This window comes from Cucurbita pepo, chromosome 7, assembly GCF_057944985.1.
Source record: "Cucurbita pepo subsp. pepo isolate OVF chromosome 7, ASM5794498v1, whole genome shotgun sequence".
NCBI classification, from domain to species: domain Eukaryota; kingdom Viridiplantae; phylum Streptophyta; class Magnoliopsida; order Cucurbitales; family Cucurbitaceae; genus Cucurbita; species Cucurbita pepo.
This window is the reverse complement of record NC_141804.1, coordinates 2,901,478-2,921,514: the sequence shown is the minus strand read 5'-3', so window position 1 is coordinate 2,921,514 and position 20,037 is coordinate 2,901,478. Positions and strand designations below refer to the sequence as shown.

The following is a 20,037-nucleotide window of genomic DNA, read 5'->3' as shown; positions in this document are numbered from 1 at the left end:
ATGTCTGTCTCCAATCTCCAAGCTTGGGCCGAGAATGAAGCAAATGAATTGATGAAGAAGTATGACAAAAACGGTGATGGCGTGCTCAGTAAAGAAGAGCTACAATTCTTTCTCCGTGATGTTCGAGGGTCAACTCGACTCAACAATCGAGAAATTTTATATAAGGTCCCAAAGACAAACGACAATGCTGCGCACATGATAAGCTCTAATGCTCATACAAAAGTTCTTAGTGAAAAGGCATCTGATGAGCCACTTAGTAGAGAGCAAATAAAGAAGATTTTCAAATATTACGATAGCGACAAAGATGGTTTTCTCAACAAAAGAGAGGTAACAAAAGCTTTTAGTTTTCTAGGCTCGATTAATCCATACTACAGGACTCAGTACGCTTTGGATTATGCTGATGCTAATAATGATGGTCTTATCAATGAAGATGAGCTTGACAAACTCATAGATTATGCTAGTAAAATCATCCCGAAGAAATGAGCTTATAAACTACTTTCCGGTGAATTTTCATATTGTACTTGAAGTCATCGTTGATAACAATAAAATAAAGAGAAAGTAGTTGTAAATCAAGAATATGCATTCGGAAATAAAGAAGTTATCTTACTTTTTGTTATTTTCTCTTTGTGAATGATATCGAAGCAAGCACAAAAATATTATCTTTATTAATATGATCACAGTCGAAATATTGACACAAAATAAATCAAAATGCTAAAATAAATTTTTCGACCGAGAACGCAACTTATGTTCCAGAAAGTCCATGCAAATTCTTGTAAAAAATAGAATAAAAAATAGAAAGACGTCATGTAATTGAGAAATAACTCTTATTTAGAAACAACATGGGACCGAAAAGACTAAATGAGATTCAAGTATGCAAAGCTATTCCACGACTAGCAATAACAACGAGAGAATACATAAGTTAATTGTATAACTAAACCTATTTAATTCAGACCTTTGTATTTTAAGATAAGTATGAATAGACGTTTATGATACAGCAGTCGTGCAAGCAGAGCTACTTATTAAATATTTTTATACTCCTTGTACGTATAATATGAAACTTGAATCTACATGGATCGTGATCAAGACATTCAGTGTAGTAAGACTATGGAGATAATTATAGACGTTACATATTCAAGTTCTCTATTTTTAATGAGTAAACACTATTTTTTACATACCAATAGTAGTAATCATTTATAATTACGACGGAAGAGTCTAACTGGATGCCAACTAATTACTATACGTTTTGGCCTGTTATATATCGTTGTTAGCCTCACAATTTTAAAATGCGTCTACTCGGGAGATGTTTCCATACCCGTATAAAGAATGTTTTATTCCCCTCTCCAATCGATTCTTAAATATATTTGATTCATAAGACTTATATTCGAACTTTTATGAACGTGCATGGAAATCTTCAAATACTAAGAACACTTTGTATTTTAGTTTATAACAAATACTTTCAATTAAATTTCATATTTTAAACATGTAATACCGTGAGATCTATCGCATTCTAGTTATTCTTTAAATTTAAACTTCTTTTTTTTTACGAGATATTTCACGTTCTAAATTCACTTTTACTTTAATAAAGTGTCCATTCAATGAATTCAGGTTAAAACTTGTTATAAATGGATTTTTAGATACTTTAAACATTGACTTTTTATAAAATTCCATCCAACATTAAAAAAAAACATGTTTTCAACAAGTAACCGAAACAAATTTGAATTCGTATAGCAAAGGGAAAATATATATTTATATATCCACGGGCAATATCTTTTTCCAAAGCAACGGTATTGATTCTAAGATTTTATTCCATTCACCTCAAAAAAGAATAAAGTTATAAAGTCAAAAGTTCATCGTTTAGTAGCTATAAAACACTTGAACCATCTTAAGATTTCTTCCATCCTCAAAAATTTCCTCCCAACCAACGAAGCCTTAGTTCAACAATGTCTGTCTCCATACTCCAAGCTTGGGCCGAGAATGAAGCAAATGAATTGATGAAGAAGTATGACAGAAACGGTGATGGTGTTCTCACTAAAGAAGAGCTACAAGTCTTTCTCCGTGATGTTCGAGGATCAACTCAACTCAATAATCAAGGGTTTTTATCTAAGATTCCAAAAACAAATGACAACGGTGCACACAAGCTTAGCTCAAATGCTCATACAAACCCAAAAATACAAGTACAAGGCAAAGCTACAAACTCCTCGACAAAAGTTTTTGGTGAAAAGGTATCTAACGTGCCACTTAGTAGAGAGCAGATAAAGAAAATTTTCAAATATTATGACAGCGACAAAGACGGTTTTCTCAATAGAAGAGAGGTAACGAAAGCATTTAGCTTTCTAGGCTCAATTAATCCATTCTACAAGGCTCAGTACGCTATGACTTTTGCTGATGCTAATAACGATGGTCTTATCAGTGAAGCTGAGCTTGAAAAACTCGTAGATTATGCCTGTAAAATCATCAAGAAGAAATGAGCTTGTAAACTACTTTCCCGTGAATTTCATATTAGAAGATTATTGTTATTTGAAGTCCGTGTTGAAAAGAATTATTTAAAAATAAAAGAAAGAGAAAATTGTTGTAAATCAATAATTTGTAATTGGAAATAAAGATTTGTTTTTTTATTTATTTATTTTTGTTAATTTCTCTTTGTGAAAATATTGGCACAAATAAATCATAAGTTAATCCATCAAAGTATATCGATTATAATTAATTATTAAATATCAATATTTAAAAATAAATTAAATATATTTTGTCTTTTATAGTTAATATATTAAATATTAATTTGATTCGGTTAGTATTACTGCAATTATTAATATATTATAATATAAGCTCCAATTAAAATAAATAAAAAAGTTAAACTCTCTAATGGGAGTGACTGCAATTCTATGTTGGGGTGTCCGTAATTTCCTAAAATGCATATAAGTGAGAGAACAAAGCATGCTGGAAGGACTCGTGTCACTCTGTGTAGATAGTCTTCACGGTTAGAAGCAAAGAGTAAGTAATGAGACTATGCCGCAACGATGTAGGCGAATATCGAGACCATCAAATGTCGAATCTGGATTTTAAATCCTGATATGAATACTAGGTATGGGTCGTTACAGTAATGAATCAATTTTCATTCACTAATTATAGACCACTCCACTATAAGATAAATTCACTAATTATAGGTCACTCCACTAGAGTTGCACTAGTATGCTTTGTAGAACAAGTTGTGTTCATTAATATAATCATTACAAGCAAGTTGATCATTCACAAATGGTTTGTAATTGCAGCTAGGTCAAAAGTCTATTTTACCCCAAATTTTCTAGAATGTATATGAGTGAGAACAAAGTATGCTGGAAGGACTTGTGTTGCTGTGTGAAGACAGTCTTCACCGTTAGAAGCAAAGAGTAAGTAATTGGACTATGTCGCAGAGATGTAGGGAAATGACGGGGCTATTAGGTACCGAATTTGGATTTTAAATATGATTTGAATCTTAGATATGAGTTTTTTAAGCAATGAATCAATTTTCATTCACTAATATATATCACTTCACTATAGACCTAAAGTTGCACTCTTATGCTCTGAAGACCAAGTTGATCGTTCACGAATTGTTCATCATTGTAGCTGGGTCAAAAGTCCATTTTACCCTTGTGATTACATCTTAAACCTTAAATATCGTCACTTTTCTAATGAAATGAAAATTTTGTTTGTGAGGCAATTGAATATTCAATCTTTAAATATTATGTTATTTTGAGTAGTTTAATAAATTAAATTATATCTTTTACGAGGAAAGTGTATTATTTTACATGGTGACCATCTATAGTTATGTCTAAAAAGTCAAGTCGTTACAACCTAGTAGATCGTGGCTTAGCTCAAAGCTGGCCGGATGTCAACTAATCATCTACCCGGGTAAAGCCTAGAAAGGGTCTATTATACCAAGTAGTTTGGAGAGGAATGTTTGGATTAATTGTCTACACATGACTGTAACTAAAAAAAAAAAAAGTTTATAATTCGGATTAGATTCAAAATATGGATTTAGTACTTGATGGCCCCGACATTTCCTTGCATCTCCTGTTACATGGTCTCATTATTTACTCCTCATTTCTAAAAGTAAAGACTATTGTCATAGGCCAACACTCGTTACTTCTAAGAGTGCAGATAGGCAAAGCATACATCTAGAGGTTCTTATGATTGAGCCATCGAAAATGAAAGTACAACTTATTGGTATAAAGAGCGATTCAATTCTTTTAAGTTTTTCTTAGTCATTTTATTTTCATGTTCGCTCTCACTCATATATGGTCTCGATCTCGGTTCATATCTATATCTCTCATTTACTCGAGTGTCACATAATTATTATTATAAAATAAATAAATAAAAGATGAAACGTTTTATGCTTCGTTAGAGGAAAATTTCCATAAATCATGTTACATGTATTTGCAAATTCCAATTGATCTAATAATATAGTCGCTTACACGATATTTGAAAACTCAACATTTTCTAAAATATGTTTTTTTGAGAAACGAGAAGCACACACAAGATAATGGTCGAGGTTGTTTACTAAATGTACAATGAAAACTACGTCAGCACATCTAGAATGTTTTATGTCCACATTACAATGTTTCATGTGTAGATTGTTTTATTCTATGTTGTTTTAAAGTTATGTTATGAGATTCTTTGAGTTGATTTGTACTTTAATTTTATTTTATTCACAATGTTTTGAATGGGAATTCAACGTATAGCAAATGCTTTGCATCTTCAATAGGGCAATTAAATTTCATATTATAAACATGTAACATTAAAGTAACATGCCCAATCTATTTAATTTCAAGACTAAAATGATCTTAAAAGTAGATTTTAATTCTATGATGTAAGATTCGTATACTAACGTTGGGACACTCATCGTTCTAAGTTCATTCCCACTAGCGTCGATTCAATGCACTAGCGTCGATTCAATGACCAACCTTATAAACTTATACTTCAAACACGCGATTCATGTTTTTTTTTTTTTTTTTTTTTTTTTTTTTTTTTTTTTTTTTTTTTTGCAAAGTAGAAAAACAAACAAGTATTATTCATATCGTTATATTTTCATTTGTGTGTCTAGCCACGAGTATTGATTCAAGGAATAAGGTTATAAAGTCAAAACGTTCCTTTTTTAGTTGCTATAAAAAACGGTTTCTTTCATCCACAATTATTTCCTCCCAACTAACAAAGCCTTAGTTTAACAATATATGTCCCCAAACTCCAAGCTTGGGCCGAGAATAAAGCAAATGAATTGATCAAGAAGTACGACAAAAACAGTGATGGTGTTCTCACTAAAAAAAAATAGCTACAATTCTCTTTCTCTGATGTTTGAGAATCAACTCAACAATCGAGGATTTTGTATCTAAGATCCCAAAAGCAAACGACAATGTTACAAACAAGTTTAGCTCAAATGCTCATATAAACCAAAAAATACAGGTACAAGGCAAAACTAGAAAATCCTCTACAAAAGTTTTAACGAAAAGCATCTAAATATGTCACTTAGTAGAGAGCCGATGAAAAAAAAGATGGTTTCTCAACATAAGAGAGATAACAAAAACTTTTAATTTTTTAAGCTCAATTAATCCATTCTATGAAACTGAGTTGAGCTTGACAAACTCATAGATTATACCAACCAAATCATCACGAACACGAAGAAATAATTAATGAGGTGTAGATATATATCTATATATATACACAAAGGTAAGATAATTATAAGAAAAACAAAATCTCCATCAAGATGGGAACTTATTCACATTCAAGGTCCCTCAATCAATGGAAATAAATAAATAATTTATGGAGCTTAATTATTTACCTTCATTTAACTTACATACCTACAAAAGCTAAACTCTTGTTGGATGGAAGCACCAGACTGTACAATAATACTATATCCATCATGCAACACAAAAAAAAAAAAAAAAAAAAAAAAAAAAAAAAAAAAAAAAAAAAAAAAAAAAAAAAAAAATCAACTTCGCAGTGATCAGCATGAAATATGAACTGATTCTGCTCATGAATTTTGGTGCGAACCAACTGGTTGGATCAAAGCTACTGATCCAGAAGTTTTAATAATCTCTACCAATGAATTTTGCAAGGGAAATCACCTGGAGCATGTCACCACATGTTAAGACTTCAGCATATGCCATAAAATAGGTAATGAAAATCAAAAATCTACTAACCCAGCACAGGTAAAGCCCATATTCAAGGATCTCCAACTTAAACGAGAATATTTCAGAGAGGCAACATTAAAAATCTATCAAGGGAGGTGGTAATTTCCAGTAATTCCATGAATTGAAGTCCTCCTGTGAAGCAACCAAGGAATTGATTTGATAAAAAGTATATGTAGAATTAGTCGAAGTTCGGTTTAAAGCTTACGCAACCTGCTCGGACGAGGTAATGGGTGGAAACATGCCATTGACGAGAGTGTGAAGCGAAGCGTAAGATTTTGTGTCGACGCGACGGTTTACAGCAACCTCCCCCTACAACCATTATGAACATTTTTGAATTTTGATGCTACCAAATAACATAATATGTTGATGCCCTCTCAAATCAATCACCTTGGGATTAATAATGAAGATTTTCCCCTTTGGAATTCCAACTTTAAGGTAGCTGAATTCATCCGTTTCCCTGTTTCCAAACCCAGCATAAAATGGATTGCAATCCGGAGGAAATAGTTCTCTGATTCTCTGTAAGTTATAAAAAGCAGATTATGAGTCATTTTATTATGAACCCATGTGAGAGATGATACTCGAGTTTTCGTATTTGAACGATGGCGTGAATAAAAGATGCTTAATATCCAAGTAATATATTTTGAACTTGAACAGTCCATGCATCCAAGAAAGCACAGCTCATCACAACATGAGAATGAAAAATGTAAAATATGTATCAGTTTAAATACAATGAAACTATCAGGGGATAGAAGGAAAACCGACCTCCAAGCAGGCAATCTTGAACTCGTGAGGAGCCCGCCGAATAACTGAGAGGAAGGAAATAAGCTGTAAGGTGTTAGCGACAAATCCAAGCAGGCCTATATACATACATAGATACATGCTCTTCCCCGCCCCCGACCCCGCACACCCACACCAAGTAGCATAGTCACCCATGTAATAAAAGGCTCAAGGGTCCACATGTCTGTTAAACTAAACATTTAAGGGGAAGGATACTAAAATCTAGACTTCAAAGAAGAAGTATTGGATGGTCCATCTCAAAGCATAGTCACATAACTGGACGGATGTTATGGTTCAAACGAAAAGATATGGGATAAAAGGCAGTAACCTTCTCGATATAGTGAAGGGAAAAGGCCATCAGGGGAGATGACAACAGGCCCCTCTGGCAAAGCCTTCCCATCCTGCATTGATGAAAACCAAGTAAAGATCAAGCGTGCATATTAAGTAAAGAAGTTAAGCACTGAATAGTGAATACATTACCTGCTTGAGGTTGAAAAGAAATTGGCGGGTGTGATAGGCCTGAGATATTGATCGTGCACTAAGAAAAAGCAACTGGTATCCATTTTCCTGAAAATACAAAGACTTGTAGAGAGTTCATTGCATCATAGTTTCATCAAAGCCAATCATCCAACTCCATGAGGGTGAGATAAAACATACCTTAATAGCAGAAAATAAATTTGTGACGCCTGTTTGTGACCAATCCATTCCAACAAAGGGCATGAATTGACCTAGAACATCAGATCTAAGAAAACAAGTGTAATTTTTTAATAACAAAAAAATTAAACGGTTGGTTATCAAAGCGAGCCTAAGCTATTTATTGCATCAAAACATTGTAGCAAACAACAAAGAACTCAATAGATTGTGCTACGAGTAAGCTAGATTTGATCAAACGATAGAAAAGAAGCTAGGAGAAGTTACTGCATGAAATGCTACCATTTCCATTGGAAAATAAAAATATGATAATTAAGAAAAGAACTATTAAGAAAATGGAAAGCGGATAGACGTTCACCGACGTAATAACAAATTGTCAAAGGGGAATCCACCTAGAGTACGTAGGTACAGAAGAAATCCTAAAATTGACAAAAAAAAAAAAAAAAAGGACTCTAGAACAACTACGTTGCACATCCTCCTAAGAGTCTTCTTTTTTCTGTCAACACAGGTGACCAAACAACAAACTGCTGAAACCAGACATTTCCAAAAGGTACCTCTCTTCTTTGACATCACTCCTCCAAAAATAAAATTCAACAAACATTCTCCGCACAGCCAACAGAACAAAAGGACTTTTCTGATTCCTAACTATCATGAATTTTGAGGAGGAAATCAGAGATAGTTATCGTCCTGCACTGGCGATATAGTTGGCTTGTGTCCCCAAAAACTTCCTACTAATGAATTTTATCCCGGAAATTGGAAAGTGTTGAAGAGCTATCTACCATGTTTAGTTCGTTCACAACCGTTTAGCGTCTGTCCATGATGAAGTTAACAAGAGAGAAATCTTCCTATCACCAAGTGAATAATTCAAAGAAAATAACTCTCAAGTATCCAAGAAACTAGATTCCAGCAGATGTTAATTTTAGTAACTAAATCATTGAAAGATACTAATGACTAGTCCAAGTGAAATATTTTCATTCTGAAAAAGATTAGAAAGTAGCCAAGAACTTGATTAAACAATCCAAAATATGAGTTCTATGCTTAAATCAGAATTTCACATTCAAAATCACTAGGATGAAAAACCATACTTTGTTATTGTTCCATCCACATCTGATATCACTACGCGAGTATTCGATTTCCACAAATAAATCCTGGCATCAACCTGTTGAGGAACATAATCAGACACGAAATGCAAACGTGAAAGGGAAACAAAGGAAGGAATAAAACAGGGAAGGCTGAAATCACCAGAATCCTATGAAGAAAAAAAAAAAGGACAAATTATAAAGAGAAAACCGACCTCCTGTTTCCCCAGCACTGCAGTGTAGAATGTGAAAGTTACCGTGTTTCCCCCTTCCTTGAGATTTAAGGATGCCAGCTGCTTAGATGTTGGCGAGATGAATCTAACCATCTTTTTCTCCACTTTGCGCTTAAAGATGCTCGCTTCTCCATCCACGCCTATGTTCCTATCTGAACCCTTCTTAGTATCAAAATCTGTGTAACCATCAACAGCTGATGGAGTTACTTTTCCAGAACTAGATCTTTTGAAAGAGAAGGGCCAAAGTTTCCAGTTTCCAACTGGGACAGCCGTTGCTTCTGCTGGACTACCTGTAAGAGTTTCTCAATAGGGTCAACAACTATAACAATGTTTCATAATGGATAATAAATTCATGTTCTGAACTATAATGATCCTCACAAAAAAAAAAAAAAAAAAAAAAAAAAGAGAGGCAACCTCACTCCATAAGGAATGATTGCCAACTTTTAAGCGTGTTCCCTACAGTTGTGTTTCCCGAGAAGTAATTGCATCACTTTTGGATAAACCAAGTGCTTCTCTTTTCTAACTATTAAGGGGGCAAGAGTTTACCTAAAGGAGTCTTTATAACATAAAAAAGCTGTTCTTAAAGATATACAACGTGCAGGTTAATAAATCACAAAAAAAAAAAAAAAAAAAAAAGCAATATAATTCTTAAAAGTCACGGTGGATCATGTATATACTTTAGAGCCTAAACTCATTTACAAATTTTTTATGAAAGTACTCAAAGGTAAAATTTTACAATAAGATATCTGTTAAAGTGTTGATATAATTAAAATTATCATATCAGCTTTCGGGTTGATTGGAACATAGGTCTCTTACCCACTGTAGAATTCGGAAGAAGACTTTGTTCTTCTGAAGCCAAGGATTCTTTGGTTTTTGAGCATTCCTCTGCCGCTTTCTCTTCTCCATCTCCACCAAGCTTGGAGCTTGAACCATCTTTACACAATTCCATCCACTTTAATGGTTTGGAATTTGAGTCTACAGAGTGGCTTCGAGGATGATTGATCTCAGAGGCAATTGGATTATTAATATCGGCCTGCATATTGGGTAATGATGCTGCCAGACGGTCAACTTCTGTATTAGAAATTGCGTGGCTTTGAGGAATCGAGATGGGACTTGCGATCCCCTGACTGAAGATCTCGTGACTATCAATAGAAGTGCATGTCTCAAAACTTTTAGTTACAAATCTATCCTCTTCATCAGTGCTACTTGGATATACTAATGGATACTCTTCTTTATCACTGTAATGGTGGCTGTCTGACCCTACATTCCCATTTACCTCGGTTTCTGAAACATCAAAATTACTGAAAAGGAATTCTTCATCATCTGAATTTGATGATGGAATTATATGGCTTTCCTTTGTTATGACTCTATTATCAATAGAATTCAAAGAATTTTGGAACTTGCTTGTGACACTTCCATCCACACTTTCGTCATCTTGAAAGTCCGAGGTGAAACTTGAAACTATGTTATCAGACTTCAATTCTTTAACTGAACCAGGCCTTTCTTCTGTGGAGACTATTTGAGAATAGGCAGCTTCGAGTGTCAGTGACTTTCCTTGGTCCATTGTGTTTACTTCATAGACAGAAGTATTACAATGATCTACTTGTTGAGAATAGTTCATAAGGACTTCAACTTTTTCAATCTTTATCTCAAAATCTTCTGCTACCATGCTAGAATGTGTATCCTGATTTTAAATTTTTGATATGTCAGTGCTAATTAAAAAGAATTTAGTGAACTTTCGAACTTTAACAGATCATGGTAGATTCTTTCTATTAACTCTCTGTATCAGTAAAAATGCTAGAACTAGGCTCTGAATTTTACAATCCTAAGTCGCTTAATGGAACATATGTATGAATGAATTTTGTTCACGTCAGAATAGAGCTTACCTCCGGATGAACTTCAGTTGTCACATGCAATCCCTCAGTATGGACTCCAGCGATCCCGGATCCTCCGTTGGCCAGGTGGGAGAATTTATGAGTCAGTACCACTGAATCATCCAATGTCGACATTAAGCTCTTGGAAGTTTCATAGAACATTGAGGATCGGACTGCATCAGGTTCACTCTTGTCTTCAGAAATACTGAATACTTGTGAAACAATATTTGTTTCATCAGATAAGCGCTCTCGTATAAAGTTCTCCCTGTGTCCGTTATATGAATCACGGTTCTTTGACGATGAAATTTGGGATTTGGAATTCTTTTCAGTATCTATTGCTGCAGATTTCACTTCATATGTCTCGTCGAAAGCCTTTTCCCCGATAATGGAAGTTTCGACCACTCCATCCTTGGAATTTAAACTTGATATTTCTCTAAGCTCTACGTCTTCCAATGGTAATTGAGAGTCATTGGTTATGTGCTCTCTGCAGGTATCACAGTCTTTCTTGAGATTATTTCCCATGATACCTTCGACTGCTGATGCGACGTGGTTGTTCCCATCGTTTCTCTTCAACTTTTCTTCATCTTTGCTGTTTGAAGTATCAATGGAAGTAAACTTGGAAGAATCTGATTTCTCAAGCTTTTGTTTGCTTAGATTGGTAGACCACCTAACCTCTAAAAGATCAGCTGCAATCTCAGCACGCTCCAGTGAGTTTATCCTTGCAATAGATGTATCCTCACGATGATCTTCTTTAACTGTTTTACTACGACCCCAAACAAATCCAAGTATCCGTTGTCGAGAGCTAGTCTTCATCAGGATCTTCCCATTATCCTTACTCGTTTCAATCCCATCAATCGAACTCCTAGCATCATATTTGCAACTTTGTGAACTGAGGATCCTCCCACCATTCAGTTCATGCAGCAATTTCCCCTCAGGATAAGGTCCAGATTCTCCTTCAACATCAACTTCCCTCAAAAAATAAGCTTCTCCATTATGATCCAAACACATCGCAAAATTAGCTTCAACCCCATTTACAATTATATTGACCAGCTTCTCCCTTGCCTTCAAAACACCTTGAAATTTCCCAAACCGTACATACCAAGGCGATGATTTAAAACTACCATCCTGCTGTTCAACTACAACAATGTCCACAGCTCCGCCAAACGGATGAAATGGCGCAGCAACGGTATAAACGCCCTTCGAAATGTAGCTACCTAGTATCCCCACAGCGTTCATCGTCCAAAAACTGTGATTCCTCAGATCACCCTAATCAAAACTTCAAAATCTTTGGCCATCACATAACAACCTGTACAAGCTCCCCCATAAAATTGTACGTACAATGTTTTAGCTCAATGATCCCCAATCATATATCTCCAGAACTCCTAGAAATAAAGAGAAAAGCAAGCTATACACACAACTAACCCAGATCACAAAATTTCAAGACTACGATCTCATGAACAAGCGGAATCAATCAGTTCAATTAATCAATTATTAAACGAAACCCAGATAGATAAACCACCGACCTAATCAATGTAGAAGCAGTGAGCCAATTCAATGCAAAGAAAGAAGCTAACAACAATATGGATTTTGAGTAATGAACAACCTGAAGACTCCATTGATCAGAGAGCGATCACGCCATAATTGGAAGCCTGATTTGATATGCAAACGAAACTCATGTATGAAAGAACCGCGAAGAACATAAACCGTTGGCATAATCAAAGCATATTCGCTTTTATTCGATGGAATGTTCCTCCGCCACTTATCTGATTCTGATTTTGCAGAACAAGAACAGCACGTGATACGCGAAACGTCGAAAACTTTTCTTTGCGGAACCAGAACGAAAGGATCGAAAGTTGAGAAGTCCGGTAAAAGAAAAAAAAAAAAGGGATAAAATTAATATCTTTTTACAAAAATCATTAATAATCTTTTAATTAATAAAAAATTAAAAAAAAATATATATTCTTACTGTACGGCAATTATTCTTTGATTATAAATCCATAATTATTTCCTAAATTAGTCCATGTGGGACTTTCATCCAACACTTACCAAATAAAAAATATTCTTATAAATAATTTGAATGGTATAATAATTGAGGACAGAACTTTGAAAAGTAATATTAAAAATTTTGGAGATAATTTATGAATTGTAGACAAGCGATTCTCTTCTATATATATTAACGGGTAATAACTTTTCTTTTTTTTTTAATAAATTTTATTGGTATTTTTTTAATATAATACCAGTAGTAAATATATTTTTTAACTAAAAAAAAATTGAAATTTAAGAGTATTTTTTAAATAATATTGAAAAAGTTTGAAGGTACTTTTCGTTTCCATCAAATACCATCGATAAATGTATTTTTGAAAAAAAAAATTAACAGAAGGGTATTATTATGGTAGCTTTTGAAAGCATTCTCACGCACACTTAGGTAAATAAGGGGTACATGAATCAACCAAATGTCACGTCCGAATGAGAGCTGTTATGAGAATAGAATGGTTATGAAAAATTTAAAAGAATTGAAGGTTACTATCTATACCAACAAAGTATATTCAATCATAAAAACTCCATCGTTAACTATGTTTTGGATCAATTTTATATTAGACGATAGGAATGTTGATTTTCAAACTAGCAACGGGCATGAGGTAAGTTTAAATTAATGGAATTAAAATTCCTTCTAGAATGACCATTCTATTTAAAAAATAATAATTAGGAGAAATAATACTAAAATTAATGAACACTTTATTTTTTATAATTTTTTTAATCAACACATAGATATGGATAAGATAGATTATTATACCACTAGTCACGATGTTTAATTTTCATCACCATGCACATATTTTCACAAATCTATGATTTGACATCAACATAACAAATATAAATATAAATATATATATATATATATATATATATATATATATATATATATATATATATATATATATATAGGATTATTAGATGTGAGTCCCACATTGGTTAATTTAGTGGAAGATTATGAGTTTATAAGTGATGAATACTATCTACATTGGTATGAGGTTCTTTGGGGAAGCCCGACTCAAAGTCATGAGAGCTTATGCTCAAAAGTGGACAATATCATGCAATTATAGAGAGTTATACCCTAAACGTAGCCATCTCGATAAAGGGCAACTTGGACTACCTAAACCAAACCATAAATGTTGCTTTGGGTTGAGTTGAATTTTTAGACATCTTTTGGTCAGGTCAACTCAACCGACCCGAAAATTTAACCGAACACTATTTTAAAGTCAAACCAATCGAATTCATTTTGGAGTGGTTTAAACTGAATCCAAACAAACGATTGTAAACCAGAGTAGATCAATTCATGGGTTATTGAGCTGCTGCAAAGTCAGATTGCTCCAATCGGCCAGTTAAGCGGTGTACGGCTCTAATTCGACTCACTGTACTAGGGATTTGTTGGGAGCAATCGCTGCGAACGGCCATGGCTTCCTGTTGCTTATCTAGGCGACAAGTAGTAAAAAGGTCATGATCCCAATTCCCACAAAGAACTTTTGAAAAATAAAGTCATGGGTAGAGTGAATCTGAAGTCGAGGTAACCATAATTTTAATGGCCACATTGCACTTGTAGTCACTGGATCCACTTATCCTTGTTTGGTTTTGATTGTTAATTGATTTCGAGATTGTTTCTATTGTTCAAAATTTGATGATCTGTTTTAATCTTTCTTTCATACTGTCTTCTGTTCATTGGATTCGATTAAACCATTTTAGATAATTGATTCTTCTAAATGTGTTGAAGAAAAAAGAACATTGGGGGGAGGAATCTAATATTTGATCCATGTGGAAGAAGTTGATTTGAAGAAAAGTTATAGAATCCAGCGCTGCTTTCGATGGGTTATGCATGCTAAGTGTTTGATAAAAGTCCTCTTAGAGCTTTGTGTTGATTTTTTGCATTATATCAATTGATTAACCATGCTATGAGATAAATGTGGTCATCCAGAAGCTTAATTCTGAGAATATATAACATTATCTGTTTGAACCCCACAAGCCATCACTTTTTTTCTCTGGGGGCTGTCTTTGATGGATGGCAGGGCAAGGATCGGGTAGTGGTCTCTTTCATTGATCCTAGAAAAATGGCCTTCATTCACATATTTGGCAATGAAATTCAATGTCCATATTGGATTTTCTTATTAAAGCCTGCACAGGCGCCTCGGTCACACATGCACATATACACGCGGTGTACTAATAAATGCGTTGTTGGCTTAGGGGGATTGTTGAAAAGACTGAAAGCAGTTCTTATTGAAAAAGGTAGCTTTCCTGTCAGTTGCCCACACATTTACCATATAAATTATTCATTTTGATATCTTCCAATTCAAATAATCATATCAACTGTAGTTGAAGCCATTAGTGCCCTTTCTGAATTATTGTTCTTATTTTTATAGTATTGGTAATTGGGGTTATCAATATTATATATGAATGTCCAAGGCGTTATCTCACTTGACCCCACACCTTTTTGACCCCATTAGCCCTCTCCTTTCAGAGATTTCACTTGTTTTGATACGGGGACCCTGCCCCCTGGTGTCTGAAGCAATGTTTTCAGGCAACTTTTCCTTTCTCAACATCATTATGCTTGGGAAGTTGTATAGCTAATAAGCTAATCTCTATGGAAAAAAATTCACTGTCTCTTTATGGTTTAGATTCTTTTTTAAAAAGAAAGCAAGGGATGGGTGTGGTAGAGAAACTGATATTTGTTCGGTGGGAGCCAGTTATTGAATCTGCTCAATGTTAGGAATCACGACTTTCTACAATGATATGATATTGTCCACTTTAAGCCTAAACTCTCATGGCTTTGCTTTTGGTTTCTCCAAAAAGCCTCCTACCAATGAAGATAGTGTTCCTTACTTATAAACTCATGGTCTTCCTTAGCCAACGTGGGTCTCAATAATCCTCAACAATTCTACCCTCGAACAAAGTACACCATAGAGCCTTCTCTGAAGCCTATGAAGCCCTCGAACAGTCTCCCCTTAATTGAGACTCGACTCCTTTCTCTGGATCCTTCGAACAAAATACACCTTGTATTCGACACTTGAGTCACTTATGACTACACTTTCGAGGCTCACAACTTCTTTGTTCGACATTTGAGGATTCTATTAACATGACTAAGTAAAGGGCATGGGTCAGATACCATGTTAGAAATCATGATTTTCCACAATTGTATGATATTGTCCACTTTGTGCATAAACTCTCATGGTTTTCCTTTTGGTTTCCCAAAAAGGCCTCATACTAATGAAAATAGTGTTCCTTACTTATAAACCCATGATTTTCCTCCTAATTAGCTAATGTGGGACTACTCCTTTCAATAATCCTCCCCACTCAATTCTTTTGAACTTGTACCTGCTCCCAAAACTTTTTGTGGTTTTTGTCTGGCTTACAAATGATTCAAAAAACAAAGTTTTTTGTGGTTTTGTCTGGCTTATAAATGATTCAAAAAGACGAAAAGGAGAAATCAGCGCTGGCAGAAGAGGGTATTTGCCTGTCCAAACTTGGATGGCTGCTCGATTTACCCTGTGCTCATGGCCACTCGATTGTATGAGAGATCACAAGGTCGCTGATAGATTGGTTCACATTTTCCTTTCTTTTGAAGGTTAGTAGATCAATCACCTTTTATTGTGTCGTTTTCTGTATCCTTATCTGCTTAGTGCCATGCCCCAGTTGTAAAACCAAAATGTTAACCATGAACTCTCTTCAAATCAGAGCTTCTTTTTTCACATCACTATAGGTTTCAGTAACCACTGTAATACAAACGTACATCTAAACTTAATACGCTTTTGATCAATCTTCTTTTATTATACCTATGAGGGTTCAGACCTACTATATTTAGTTGTCAAAATAAGAAAGCATAAAATATAAACAACTCAAAAAGCTGAACATCCCGTCAAATAAAACACCTCTTAAGTTACATGATCAAAAAATATTGGAATATGAACATTATATTCTGGACTGATTTGATATCCCTTTGTCTATATACTCGTACATACCACATTAATGCAGAAAAGTAAGTATGATGAATAACTTCTAAAAAACAGAAACAGAATATGAACAATATCTATCCTTTGTATATGCCCTTAACATTTAACTCTCTTCCTTCAATATTGAGGTCTTGCAATGAGAAATTGCTGCTTGAATTGCTGTCTGCAGCTCCTCCATTTTGCTATCATTATTGGAAGGAGGAAGTGTTGTATTTGTTGGAGATGTTTTCTTGGAAACTGGAGCTGAGAGCTCACCTCTTCTTCCTCCCTGTTCTGGCTTGTTTCTAAAACTAAAATTACCTGAAAATGAATAAGACTGTCCGTGGAGTTGTTGCATATCATCTCTTCTCCCTCTAAGGTGTAAAAATGGCCTCACCATTTTCGTATATCTCTTCAATAAATGGCTGAAATTGAATCCGAACTTCTGTTTGAGATGCTTCTCTTTAGATTCTTCCTCTTCAACTTCATACCCCTTTCTCCACCTTAAACCAAGCAAAGAGAAAGATCTTGACTTGTGTTTTTCTCTTGTATCTCTGTTGCTGTTTTGATAATGTTCATCGCTCTTACAATTGGTGAAGTTGCTTATCTCTTTGTTAGGCTCCTTGTCACTTGGCAGGTCTCCAATGGGAAGAGCAGAGCTTTCAACGGAGTTTGTTGAGCAGTGGGGAGGGGCTCTCGAATGAGAGAGGAAGTGGAGAGGAAGCAAATGGCCATGGAAGAAGATGTCATCTGCTGGAGACAAATCAATGGTGAAGGAAGATGGGGTTTTGGTTTTGTCTGTTTGGAGTGAAACTGAGAAGGAAAATTCATGAGAAGGCGATGAAGATGCTGAAGAAGGAGATGAGGAAGCTGGACTTTGTTCTTCAAGGTACTTCTCTTTGATCTTCTGATGCCTGTGGATGTCCATAACTCTTAAATTCAGAGAGGTTTTTCTCGACAGACCAATTCCTTTGCTTATTCTGAATCTGAAGAACAAACCCAATTCAAAACTTTAGTTTTAAGGGCATTACCAAATCATTAGGAATTGATGAGAAGATTAGAGGGTTTGAAAGAGAATTGGGGATGTCTGCCCTTTTTGCCTTCTTTGCACCTTCTTAAATTAAGCTTTTGGAGGGGAAAAATGCCAAAAACTACTGTCACAGACTGTCCTATCTTACAGCAAAAACTTGACCAAATTCAAATTAAAAATTTGTAAAACTCCTAATAATAGATACAAATTTAAAGCAATTTTATATTTTATCTCTATTACCTTCCAACGATGTAAAACTGTTATACCGTTGACTTCTCCCATATTTATCTCCAGGAGGAGTGAGAAAGAGAGATGAAGAGAGATAGAGAGAGAGAGACAATAACCTTACAGGTATTGAGAATTCAAATTTGGCAAAGAAAGGCAATATCCTTTACACAATGGGGAGTACTGTTCTTGGTATGTCTTATATTCATGGATCTTTCTTACCCTTTTCTCGAGATAAATGTGCGGTCAAGTTGGGCTTAGCTCAATTCGCTAGGATATGTATGATGTACAAACTTTTAAAATTGAATCATTTTTTAAGTGGTAAGTAAGGCCGTATGTCTATGAGTGCAGGATTCTTCAAAAAAGTGCAGGTTGACTCAGAGACCTGCGACCTTGGCTTAGCAACGAATGAAGGGGAGCTCAAAGAGATTTCTCCCAAAGTGGCTTATGTAGTGGTCGAACGGCAGAAAACTCGCTAGGTTTCGCTTCCCTCCCTTTCCTTTTTCAATGAAGTGGAAAGTTTAAACTTAGTAGTCGGCATTCTACAAGTGACTTGTCGAGTCTACGAAAGATTCAAGTACCAAATTTCTCCTTAGAATTAATTCTAAGATGTTAAATTTCTTAATTAATCTCTAAATAAACTATGGCCATTGTCACCCTCCCAACTAACATAAAAATAATTAAATTTGTATATTCTTTTGATTTGGTTGATTAATAGACACAAAGGTTGGTATAATCATAATTAATATTTTTGAACATAGTGGTTGTCAGATGGCATAATACCCTAAATATTGGGTTTGGTAACTTTAGAAAGTAATGGAAATTAATCACATTTTATTATTATTATTATTATTATTTCTTGTCTGAACATTATGTTCCATGGTTGCAAAATATCTATAATACAGACATTTTTATTTCTTTTCTTCAAAAAGTTGAAATAACACACCAATAAATTGACCTGAAATGCCCTTTTTTTAAAAAAAAGAGAATTAACGACAAATTGTATGAATTATCGTTTTAAAAAATTATAAACGTTCTTTTTCCTTCGAGCTTAAATATTTCAAAAACATTTTTTTTGAAGTCGATTTTAGTTTTCTTTTATTGTAATTTTGTGGTTAATATTAATTAATCGGAATATTATATCATATACATATTAATATGAATATGAAAGTTAAAATATAAGTTATAAAATTCTATCTTAGGTCTTTAAAACTTTGGTATAATAAATTTTTCGATAAATTTTCAATTTTTTTTTGGCTAGATATATTATGAATTCAAATTTATAAAATAAAATTTTAAATCTAATTAAACCTTAATTTACTAATAAGCACGTTCATTTATTTTTAAAAAAATATCTAAAGATTAATAACTTATTCAATACAAAATCAAGTCTTTTTTTACGGGAATAGAACATTTTCACTTTTTAAAATTTTCAACAAAATTAAAACTTCAAGAATCTATTTCTTCCATTAGGAATCTCTACTCTCCACGCTAGTATGATATTGTTTATTTTGAATATAAGCTCTCATGTTTTGCTTTGGGCTTCCTAGAAGGCCTGATCAGATGTATTCTTTTGTTATAATCCTTGTCATTCCTAAAATTAGCGGAACTCACTCCCAACAATCCTCAACAAATTTCCTCCCTCGGGCAAGCTTCCTCCTTCAAAATCAGTCAAATCTCTACCAGCTCACAACAATACAGCCTAAAACTAAACTAAGGGGGAGGGAGGGAGGGAGGGAGGGAGGGGAGGGAGAGAGAGAGAGAGGGAGGGGGAGAGAGAGAGAGAGAGAGAGAGAGAGGGAGGGAGAGAGGGGAGGGGAGAGAGAGAGAGAGAGAGAGAGAGAGAGAGAGAGAGAGAGAGAGAGAGAGAGAGAGAGAGAGGAGAGAGAGAGAGAGGGAGAGAGAGAGAGAGAGAGGAGAGAGGAAGAGAGAGGAGAGAGAGAGAGGAGAGAGGATGAGAGGGAGAGAGAGAGAGATGAAGAGAGAGAGGAGAGAGAGGAGAGAGAGAGAGAGAGAGAGAAGAGAGAGAGAG

At 34.6% G+C, this 20,037-nt stretch overlaps 4 protein-coding genes across 6 annotated transcripts; 2 read left to right on the top strand and 2 right to left on the bottom strand.

Annotated features, from left to right (window-relative positions):
* Nucleotides 1-483, top strand: LOC111798243 (uncharacterized). The gene has a single exon (XM_023681273.2). The coding sequence runs from the start codon at nucleotides 1-3 to the stop codon at nucleotides 481-483; it is 483 nt and encodes a 160-aa protein (XP_023537041.2).
* A 1,411-nt stretch (nucleotides 484-1,894) lies between these two features.
* Nucleotides 1,895-2,619, top strand: LOC111799192 (putative calcium-binding protein CML17). Its single transcript, XM_023682628.2, has one exon. It carries the CDS (start codon nucleotides 1,941-1,943, stop codon nucleotides 2,466-2,468), a length of 528 nt encoding a protein of 175 aa, XP_023538396.2. The 5' UTR covers nucleotides 1,895-1,940; the 3' UTR covers nucleotides 2,469-2,619.
* A 3,123-nt stretch (nucleotides 2,620-5,742) lies between these two features.
* On the bottom strand, nucleotides 5,743-12,636 carry LOC111798705 (phosphatidate phosphatase PAH2). 3 transcript variants are annotated; one of them, XM_087125612.1, is made up of 13 exons: nucleotides 12,299-12,636; nucleotides 10,788-12,081; nucleotides 9,718-10,585; nucleotides 8,884-9,191; nucleotides 8,675-8,748; nucleotides 7,596-7,680; nucleotides 7,419-7,505; nucleotides 7,267-7,339; nucleotides 6,924-6,967; nucleotides 6,549-6,677; nucleotides 6,372-6,470; nucleotides 6,171-6,293; nucleotides 5,743-6,095 (listed from the first exon to the last, which is right to left on the bottom strand). In XM_087125612.1, the coding sequence occupies exons 2-12, from the start codon at nucleotides 12,009-12,011 to the stop codon at nucleotides 6,237-6,239; spliced, it is 3,048 nt and encodes a 1,015-aa protein (XP_086981738.1). In that variant the 5' UTR covers nucleotides 12,012-12,081; nucleotides 12,299-12,636; the 3' UTR covers nucleotides 5,743-6,095; nucleotides 6,171-6,236. The 3 variants fall into 3 exon arrangements, with proteins under 3 accessions (XP_086981738.1, XP_023537779.2, XP_023537778.2); XM_023682011.2 differs by having other exon boundaries at nucleotides 12,379-12,636; XM_023682010.2 differs by having other exon boundaries at nucleotides 10,788-12,636.
* A 4,026-nt stretch (nucleotides 12,637-16,662) lies between these two features.
* Nucleotides 16,663-17,787, bottom strand: LOC111798940 (BRI1 kinase inhibitor 1). Its single transcript, XM_023682296.2, has one exon. It carries the CDS (start codon nucleotides 17,676-17,678, stop codon nucleotides 16,875-16,877), a length of 804 nt encoding a protein of 267 aa, XP_023538064.2. The 5' UTR covers nucleotides 17,679-17,787; the 3' UTR covers nucleotides 16,663-16,874.
* Nucleotides 17,788-20,037: the final 2,250 nt, after the last annotated feature.

Excerpts from the sequence above, each read along its gene's own strand:
- LOC111798243 (XM_023681273.2), top strand. The coding sequence starts at position 1 with ATGTCTGTCTCCAATCTCCAAGCTTGGGCCGAGAATGAAGCAAATGAA.
- LOC111798705 (XM_023682010.2), bottom strand. The coding sequence starts at position 12,011 with ATGAACGCTGTGGGGATACTAGGTAGCTACATTTCGAAGGGCGTTTAT. Across the intron at positions 9,192-9,717 it reads TCTTCCGAATTCTACAGTGG|GTAGTCCAGCAGAAGCAACG; the intron begins GTAAGAGACCTA and ends AAACTCTTACAG. Across the intron at positions 7,506-7,595 it reads ATTTATTTTCTGCTATTAAG|GAAAATGGATACCAGTTGCT; the intron begins GTATGTTTTATC and ends TTGTATTTTCAG.
- LOC111799192 (XM_023682628.2), top strand. The coding sequence starts at position 1,941 with ATGTCTGTCTCCATACTCCAAGCTTGGGCCGAGAATGAAGCAAATGAA.
- LOC111798940 (XM_023682296.2), bottom strand. The coding sequence starts at position 17,678 with ATGGACATCCACAGGCATCAGAAGATCAAAGAGAAGTACCTTGAAGAA.